This window comes from Callorhinchus milii, unplaced genomic scaffold (assembly GCF_018977255.1).
Source record: "Callorhinchus milii isolate IMCB2004 unplaced genomic scaffold, IMCB_Cmil_1.0 Scaffold31, whole genome shotgun sequence".
In the NCBI taxonomy this organism is placed as follows: Eukaryota; Metazoa; Chordata; class Chondrichthyes; order Chimaeriformes; family Callorhinchidae; genus Callorhinchus; species Callorhinchus milii.
This window is the reverse complement of record NW_024704772.1, coordinates 3,929,615-3,939,406: the sequence shown is the minus strand read 5'-3', so window position 1 is coordinate 3,939,406 and position 9,792 is coordinate 3,929,615. Positions and strand designations below refer to the sequence as shown.

The 9,792-nt window shown below is 54.6% G+C and overlaps 1 protein-coding gene across 1 annotated transcript in view; it reads left to right on the top strand.

The window, feature by feature from the left end:
• LOC121851253 (synaptotagmin-C-like) overlaps positions 1–6,617 on the top strand; it is a 15,519-nt gene extending 8,902 nt beyond the window's left edge. Inside the window, exons 2-4 of the mRNA XM_042344951.1 lie at positions 1,819–2,194; positions 3,712–4,261; positions 6,537–6,617. Of these exons, the coding sequence (XP_042200885.1) occupies positions 1,819–2,194; positions 3,712–4,261; positions 6,537–6,617 (1,007 nt within the window). The remainder of the gene's footprint in view (positions 1–1,818; positions 2,195–3,711; positions 4,262–6,536) is intronic.
• The last annotated feature ends 3,175 nt before the right edge of the window (positions 6,618–9,792 follow it).

Sequence of the window (9,792 nt, the reverse complement as noted above, 5' to 3'; positions counted from 1 at the left end):
TCTCTCTCTCTCTCTTTCCCCGTCTCTCTCTCTCTCTCTGTTTCTCTCCCTCTCGCGCCTTCTCTGTCTGTTTCGCTCTCTCTCGGTCTCTCTCTCCCCCCCTCTCTCTCCCCCCCTCTCTCTCCCTCTCTCTCTCTTATCCATTTCTCTCCGTCTCTTTCTCTCTCCCTCTCTGTTAATCGCTCCGTCCCTCTTTCTCTCTCTCTCCTCTCTCTTCTTTCTCTCTGCTTTTCCCTCATTTCTCCTTCTCACTCTCTATTTGTCATTCTCCCTCTCTCTCTCTCCCTCTTTGTTTCGTTCTCTCTTTCTATATAACACGACAGTCCCTGTGCTCAGGGTTAGAGCGCTCGCCGCGCAAGCGAGAGGACCCGGGTTCGATCCCCGGGCGGGTCGGGGCGAAAGTTGGGCAAGTTTCCTTCCTTCACACACACACACACACACACACAGACACTCCCGGTGTATCAGTCGACTGTCGGGGGGCAATAACCCCTTCAAAAAAACAATCCGAACAACCAGTTGGTCGCTGCGACCCACCACCGTTTGTGGGGACGTCGCCGGGCGCAAATGTCTGCCGCGCGTCGCCCACGAAACACACTCGTCTCTCGTCACCCACACACCGTTTGACTCATGAGCCTTGAGATGCCCTCCTGATGATCGAGAGGAAAAAAGAACGAGGGTTGGGGGGGGGGGGTGGGGGGGGGGGGAAGCAGAGGGATTGATGGCTTTGCCTGTGTCTTGTGTGTGTGTGTGTGTGTGAGAGAGAGAAGAGAGAGGGAGTCCCTGAAATATACGGTCAATTCACTTTACGGTGTACCCTGAGAAGCGCTTTGAGGCGTCAAAAAACGGCGCTGAATTCCTCTCTCTTTTTCTCTGCCGCGTCCTCGGCCCACAGTCGGGGACCCGGGCCGAGAAGGGTTTCACTTTGATTAGTTCGGTTCCATCGCCGTTCGCCCCAATTGGGCGATGTGTCATTCATACAGAAAGCCTCGTGGCTCGTCTGCTCTCTCTCTCTCTCTCTCTCTCTCTCCTTCCTTTCTTCTCTCTCTCTCTCTCTCTCTCTCTCGTCACCCACACACCGTTTGACTCATGAGCCTTGAGATGCCCTCCTGATGATTGAGAGGAAAAAAGAACGAGTGGGGTGGTGGGGAGGGGGGAAAGCAGAGGGATTGATGGCTTTGCCTGTGTCTGTGTGGGGAGAGAGAGAGAGAGAGAGAGAGAGAGAGAGAGATCGCTCTCCAACTACCTGGTGGTTAACACGACGTTTCATTAAAACGCAATCGTTAGTGGAGCCCAAATTTCTTGCGGAGAACGTGTCCTAAGCGTATCCGTCGTTTCGCTGCTGCTGATCGCCACACGTCCCTAAATTGAGTGCGCGGCGGTGTTCTAAAAGTACATTAACGAGAGGAAGACACAACACGCGTCGCCGATGTAACGTTGCCGTCAGGGTGTCGGCTTTCTGGCCCCTCCGCAAACCTCCGCAGCCTTTGGCTGTACCGTTTCGCTGCGAAATATAAAATGGAGTCGCTGCAGCTCAGCGGTTAGAGCCCTCCCCTCGCAAGGGGTTCGATTCCCCCACCCGCCCTCACCCCCCGCCACGCACACGCACACGCACGCACGCGCACACGCCTCTGATTACCCCGCAGTGAGTAGGAACCGGTTGTTAGTCGATTGGGGGATGGCTTTTCCGGGGTTAACAGGCTCGAGGGGCTGAATGGCCTCCTCCTGCTTCCCTTACAACCCTGAGGTAGCAACGGGTTACTCTATCGTCTCTCTCTCTCTCTCTCTCTCTCTCTCTCTCTCCCTCGCTCTGCTCGCCAGATATCTCGGTCAGCCTGCTGTCGGTTATCGTGACGTTCTGCGGGATCGTGCTGCTCAGCGTATCCCTCTTCGTGTCCTGGAAGCTGTGCTGGATCCCATGGCGGGACAAGGGGCTTAACCCCCAACGCAAGGACTCCCACCATCAGCACGTCCACCACCACTCCCACCACTTCACCGACCTGACGGTGGAGAGGGTGGAGTGCGGCCCCGAGATGCCGGAGCGTTCCTACCTGGACCTGGAGTCGTACCCCGACTCCAGCATCAAACTGAGCCAGACCTCGCCCGACCTCCCCGTGGACAACAACTCCGGGAGTAAGAACTGCATCCCCAACGCTCACTCCCACCAGCAGGTCTCCGCCCTGGCCCCAGCCACCAGGTGAGTAGGTACAGGGCTCTCACTCTCACTCTGTCCGCTCCAGATCTCATCCCTCTCTCCCTCCCTCCCATCCATCCCTCCTTCTTTCACTCCCTCCCTCGCTCTTTCACTCCCTCCCTCCCTCTCTCACTCCCCCTATCCCTCTCCCTCCCTTCCCACCACTCTCTCTCCCTCCCTCTTTGCTTCCCTCCACCCTTGCCCTCCCTCCCCTCCTCTCTCTGCCTCCCTTCCTCCCTCTTTCTCTCTCCCCCCCCCTCCCTCCCCATCTCTCTCGCCCCCCCTCCCTCATCGTGGTGAGTCCCTGCAGCCCAGTGGTTAGAGAGAGGAACCGGGTTCGAGGGGGGGACTTGGAATCGCACGGTCTCGGCTGAGGTTCCAGTGCAGCGCTGGGGGGGGGGTGTGGGTGTAGGGGGGGGGTTGCGGGTGGTGGGGGTTGTGTTGCTAAACCTCACTCCCTGTCTGTGCTCTGTTCAGGTGGACTTTAAAGATCTCTCTCTCTCTCTCTCTCTCCCGATCATTCGTTTACATCTCACCCCGTGTCACCCCGTCTTAAAACGCACGCGGTCCCTCCACGACAGGAGGAAAATGACTCCCTCCCTCCTTCCCTCCCTTCCCTCCCTCCCTCCCTCCTTCGCTCGCTCGCTCGCTCGCCCGCTCCACAGGTTCCACGACGTCTCGCTGCGAAGACAAGGTGTTCTGATCTCGCGCCTAATGGCCGCGAGTCTAGTGCTACACTTGTACGTTGTACATCCCTTTGTGCAGCGAATTGCGCAGAAGATGCTTTGTCAGAAGATGATTTATTAATGCATTTGCCCCTCATGTAATTCCGTCACCTCTCCTTGAACGCGGAATAACCAGCGCTTATTAACACACTTTCCTGCATCGGGACTCCTTCGCCCCCATTAATATTCATCTGATCATTCGTTCCTCCAGTCGAGCTCTCCGCCTCGCGCCGGCCCGGTTTCCCGGCTTCCCTCCCGCAGAGGTCTAACCCTTTTTTTTTTTTTTTTCGCTTCGCTCAGCCGGGCTGTCGCGCGCTCGCACACGCACACGCACACGCCCGCGCGCACACGCGTCGCCATCGCTTGAAGACTGTTCAACCCCGACTGAGAATTCCCCGCGTCCCACCGACACCTGGAAATCCCAGAGATAGGTGGTCGGAATGGAATGCGCTCTCCCTCTCTCTCTCTCTCTCTCTCGCTCCCTCCCTGGTCACTTAATTCTGGAGAGCATTAGGCGCAGGTTGGCGAGAGAGACGAGGCTTGTGGTGGGGGGGTGGCGGGGGGTGGTGGAAGGGAAGCCCAGGGTGCGGGTTGGGGGGTAACTGCTGGAGTCCAACCGGCTAAACCCACACATAGCTCGGCCATTGAGAGAGAGAGAGGGAGCGAGCGAGAGAGAGAGAGAGAGAGAGAGAGGGAGAGCAGAGAGACGTGAGATGCCAAATGAGTTCCTCCGGTTCGGCGGCGAAAACGGGCGCGACTCAAAGCGCCTGTGAGTTATCAGTGGTTCGCCCGCAGGTTTAACTCGCTGCCCAGACCTGTTCCCCAGCAGTTGCCGAGCCCGGACACGGGGAACCAGGCGGAGGAGAAGGTCGAGCAGGTGACCAGCATCGGGCAGATCAAGCCGGAGCTTTACAAACAGCGCTCGGCCGACTCCGAGTCCAAGAAGCATCAGAAGACCAGCTGCGGACGCATCAACTTCCTGCTACGGTACACGTACGCTTCCGAGCAACTGGTGGTCAAGATCCTCAAGGCCTTGGACCTTCCGGCCAAAGACGCCAACGGCTTCTCCGACCCCTACGTGAAGATCTACCTCCTGCCCGACCGCAAGAGGAAGTTCCAGACCAAGGTCCACAGGAAGACCCTCAACCCCGTCTTCAACGAGACCTTCCAGTTCAACGTGACGTTTAACGAACTGCCGAGCCGGAAGCTCCACTTCAGCGTCTACGACTTCGACCGCTTCTCGAGGCACGACCTGATCGGGCAGGTGGTCTTGGACAATCTGCTGGAGTTCTCCGACCTGTCCGAGGACACTCACGTCTGGAGGGACATCTTGGAGGGCAAATCGGTGAGACAACCCTCACTCTCTCTCTCTCTCTCTCTATTTTTCGTGCGGGGAAGGGGCTTGTGTGTGTGTGTGTGTGTGTGGGGGGGGTGGGTGGGGGGGGTTGAGGGGGGTGTTACGGGGCCCAAACGATACAGTTTTATTGATGGAGAGCAATGTGATGACCCCAAAATTACGCACTAATAATAATAATAATCCCGGCATTCGACACAGGGCCTCACGACGCCTTCGAGACGTCCCGGAGCGCTTCGAGAGAACCGACTGTGTGCTTTGTGGGCATTTTTTTCGCAGGGAATGAGGGTTGAAAGGTGGGGACGTCAGGAAGGGATGGAGTTGCAGAGAGTAGGGGCACAGAGTGGCTTAAAAAGAAACACACACACACACATCTCTCTCTCTCTCTTTCCCCGTCTCTCTCTCTCTCTCTGGTTCTCTCCCTCTCGCGCCTTCTCCGTCTGTTTCGCTCTCTCTCGGTCTCTCTCTCCCCCCCTCTCTCCCTCTCTCTCTCTTATCCATTTCTCTCCGTCTCTTTCTCTCTCCCTCTCTGTTAATCGCTCCGTCCCTCTTTCTCTCTCTCTCCCTCTCTCTCTTTCTCTCTGCTTTTCCCTCATTTCTCCTTCTCACTCTCTATTTGTCATTCTCCCTCTCTCTCTCTCCCTCTTTGTTTCGTTCTCTCTTTCTATATAACACGACAGTCCCTGTAGCTCAGCGGTTAGAGCGCTCGCCGCGCAAGCGAGAGGACCCGGGTTCGATCCCCGGGCGGGTCGGGGCGAAATGTTGGGCAAGTTTCCTTCCTTCACACACACACACACACACACACAGACACTCCCGGTGTATCAGTCGACTGTCGGGGGGCAATAACCCCTTCAAAAAAACAATCCGAACAACCAGTTGGTCGCTGCGACCCACCACCGTTTGTGGGACGTCGCCGGGCGCAAATGTCTGCCGCGCGTCGCCCACGAAACACACTCGTCTCTCGTCACCCACACACCGTTTGACTCATGAGCCTTGAGATGCCCTCCTGATGATCGAGAGGAAAAAAGAACGAGGGTTGGGGGGGGGGGGGGGGGGGGGGGGGGGAAGCAGAGGGATTGATGGCTTTGCCTGTGTCTGTGTGTGTGTGTGTGTGTGAGAGAGAGAGAGAGAGAGGGAGTCCCTGAAATATACGGTCAATTCACTTTACGGTGTACCCTGAGAAGCGCTTTGAGGCGTCAAAAACGGCGCTGAATTCCTCTCTCTTTTTCTCTGCCGCGTCCTCGGCCCACAGTCGGGGACCCGGGGCCGAGAAGGGTTTCACTTTGATTAGTTCGGTTCCATCGCCGTTCGCCCCCAATTGGGCGATGTGTCATTCATACAGAAAGCCTCGTGGCTCGTCTGCTCTCTCTCTCTCTCTCTCTCTTTCTTTCTTTCTCTCTCTCTCTCTCTCTCTCTCTCGTCACCCACACACCGTTTGACTCATGAGCCTTGAGATGCCCTCCTGATGATTGAGAGGAAAAAAGAACGAGTGGGGTGGTGGGGAGGGGGGGAAAGCAGAGGGATTGATGGCTTTGCCTGTGTCTGTGTGGGGGAGAGAGAGAGAGAGAGAGAGAGAGGGGGAGTCCCTGAAATATACGGTCAATTCACTTTACGGTGTATCCTGTGAAGCGCTTTGAGACGTCTCGCAGACGTGTTAAGGCGCTGTAATCAAATGCACGGATTATTATTATTATAACACACGACGCGTAACTCAAACCGACACACATTACAGACCGCACACGCGCGCGCGCGCACACACGCACGCCGCAGTTACGTGCTCATACGTACGCAGACACACACAAAAACACATACACCACGCGCAGACAGACACACACGCACCACAGATACACACGCAGACGCGCGCCCACTACAGATATGTGCGCACACACACACACAAAGACACACACACACAGACACACACTACAGATACACGTGCACGCAGACAAAGACACAGACACGCACACGCAAAGACAGACACACACACACACACGCGCACCCAAAGACACACACACACAGACGTGCGCCACAGATACGCAGACACACACACACACACAGACAGACAGACGCGCACGCGCACACAGACACAGACACGGCCATCTCTCTGTTCGGTCGAACAATGCTAAAGGCAGATGAAAAGAGCGAGAGAGAGAGAGGGGGAGAGGGAGAGAGGGAGAGAGGGAGAGAGAGAGAGGGAGAGAGAGAGAGAGAGAGGGAGAGCGAGAGCATTTCTCTCAGCCCGTGTTACACCCACACCATCCATGACCAGCTCAAAGAGCGGGTAACGCAGAACTCGCTGCACATTGCAGCTGTGCCGCGCCAGTGGCTGACGGCAGGTACCGTGGTTTGATTGCCACACGCGCGCGCACGCACACGGACACGGACTGAGTGTCGTTCAGCGAGGGGCTGGAGGCAGCCGCATTAACACGCACGGCACACGCACACACACACACACACACACACACACCCAGCGAGTGCTCCCTCCCTCCCTCCCTCCCTCCCAAACCCTCGTCTCTGCGCTGGAGAATGAATTAATGTAATGACCGACAATTCCCTCAGATTAATTCTCGATAAAGTGCTAATTGTCAGCGGGAACGCGAGGCACAGCCCTGAGTCACAGGACAACTCTATCCATCTTCCTCCCTCTCGCTCGCTCGCTCTCTCCATCCCTCCCTCCCTCCCTCTTGCTCTCTCTCTCTCTCTCTATCCCTCCATCCCTCCCTCTTGCTCTCTCTCTCTCTCTCTATCCCTCCATCCCTCCCTCTTGCTCTCTCTCTCTCTCTCTCTCGCTCTCTATCCCTCCCTCCCTCCCTCTTGCTCTCTCTCTCTCTCTCGCTCTCTCTCCCTCCATCCCTCCCTCTTGCTCTCTCTCTCTCTCTCTCTCTCTCTCGCTCTCTATCCCTCCATCCCTCCCTCTTGCTCTCTCTCTCTCTCTCTCGCTCTCTATCCCTCCCTCCCTCCATCCCTCCCTCTTGCTCTCTCTCTCTCTCGCTCTCTATCCCTCCATCCCTCCCTCTTGCTCTCTCTCTCTCTCTCTCTCGCTCTCTCTCCCTCCATCCCTCCCTCTTGCTCTCTCTCTCTCTCGCTCTCTCTCCTCCCTTGCTCTTGCTCTCTCTCTATATCCCTCCCTCCCTCCCTCTTGCTCTCTCTCGCTCTCTCTCCCTCCATCCCTCCCTCTTGCTCTCTCTCTCTCTCTCTCGCTCTCGCTCTCTATCCCTCCATCCCTCCCTCTTGCTCTCTCTCTCTCTCTCTCTCTCTATCCCTTCCTCCCTCTCTCTCTCTTTGTCTAAACCCCCTCTCCCTATCACATTCACTCTTCCTCTCTCTCTTTCCTGATCATTGTCTAGAGACACACAGCTGGACAGTGCGCGTGTGTCTATGTCTGTGTGCGTGTGTATGTGTCTGCGTATGCATGTGTGTGCGTGTGTGTGTGTGCGTGTGTATCTGTGTGTGTGTGTCTGTGTGTTGTGTGTCTGTGTGTGTGTGTGTCTGTGTGTATGTGAGTGTGTGTGTCTGTGTGTGTGTGTCTGTGTGTTGCGTGTGTGTGTGTGTGTCTGTGTGTATGTGAGTGTGTGTGTCTGTGTGTGTGCGTCTGTGTGTGTTTACGTGTGTCTGTGTGTGTATGTGTGTGTGTGTATGTGCTTGTGTGTCTGTGTGTGTGTCTGTGTGTGTGTGTGCGAGTGTGTGCGTCGGTGTGTGTGCGTGTGTCTGTGTGTGCGCGTCTGTGTGTGTTTGCGTGTGTGTGTGTGTCTGTGTGTGTTTGTGTGCGCGTGTGTGTGCGTCTGTGTGTGTTTGCGTGTGTGTGCGTCTGTGTGTGTTTGCGTGTGCGTGTGTGTGCGTCTGTGTGTGTTTGTGTGTGCGTGTGTGTGCGTGTGTGTGTGTTTGCGTGTGTGCGTCTGTGTGTGTTTGCGTGTGCGTGCGCGTGTGCGTGTGTCTGCGTGTGTGTGTGCATTGGGTGAGGATAGGTTCTTGGCTGTGATACCCCGGAGGTTGATTCGCTGCTCACACTCGCTGACTGTGGGTGTAAATGTGAACAGTGACCTCTCGGCTGAGCTCACAAAAGCTTCTCAAACGCTGATATTCCCCGAGAAAGGGATGTTTTACTGAGTAAAAGCCCCGTTTCGCCCCCACAGAGCACCCAGTCGGGCAATTCACTGTACCGCGTCTCCTGTGAAGCGCTTCGAGACGTCTCGACGACGTGATCGATCGGGCGCCGGATCAAATGGAAGGATTATTATTATTAAATGTTGAAGCAGCCGTTCTGTCTGTCTGTGTGTCTGTGTGTCTGTGTGTCTGTCTGTCTGTCTGTCTGTCTGTGGACACAAAGCAAAGTACAACACTGTTCCCCTGTGGACAAAGACTAACACACACCACCTTCTCTTGACGGTCAGCGCTAAATCCTTTCCAATGTTCATTTATTGTCTGCGATGTATGTGCGTCTGTGTGTATGTGTGTGTGTGCGTCTCTGTGTGTGTGTGTGTGCGTGTGTCTGTCTGTCTATGTGTATGTGTCCCTGTTTGTCTTTATGTGCGTATCTGTGTGTTTCTGTGTGTGCGTGTCTGTGTGTCTGTGTGTATATCTGTATGTGTCTCTAGGTGGGTGTCTACATGCGTGTGTGTCTGTGTGTGTCTCTGTGTGTATGTCTATATGTGTGTGTGGGGGGGGGGGGCGGCGGGTGGGGGGTGTGGGGTTGATCGGTGGGGGATATCTGCAGAGCGAAGAGAGAGGGGAGAGGAAGAGATGGTTTGGGAGTCAAATTCCGCCTCTATGAAGCGGTCGGACTCCCTATTCCCAGTTGGGCAAGTTTCCTTACTCCACACGCACACGCGCACACGCGCACACGCACACGCGCACACACACGCACACACGCACCCCTCTGTTTAGCAGTGGGTTTACCGGTTGTTAGTCGATTGGCGGAATCGCTTTTCCGGGGGTTAATAATCCCTCCAAAAATAATAATAATTCCGTCGCTCAACCCACGGCTGTTTGTGGGGGACGCTGCTGTGCGCAATTGGCTGCCGCGTTTCGCCCGCGAAATACACAGTCACTACACTTGACAGTATATTCTGCGAAGCGCTAATATCAAGCGCAAAGTTTAGTATTGTTGTTGTTGTTGTTAAGTTGTTGTTGTCGGTGTTAGCCACAGAGACGCTGATGGTGAGGGCTGAGGTTATCTGCTGCCACTGCGTGGAGACATCCCATAATGACAGCCCACACTGAGGGAAACATGTCACTGCTAATAATAATAATACTACCACTAATAATAATACTATTTCTAATATTACTACTAATAATAATCATAATAATACTACTAATTGTACTGCTACTACTAATAATACTACTACTAATACTACTAATAATAATACCACTACTAATACTACTAATAATACCAGTAATAATAATACCACTACTAATACTACTACTAATAATAATAATACTACTAATACTACTGCTATTAATACTACTACTAATAATACCACTACTGATACTATTACTAATATTACTAATCATAAACAACTAATAAT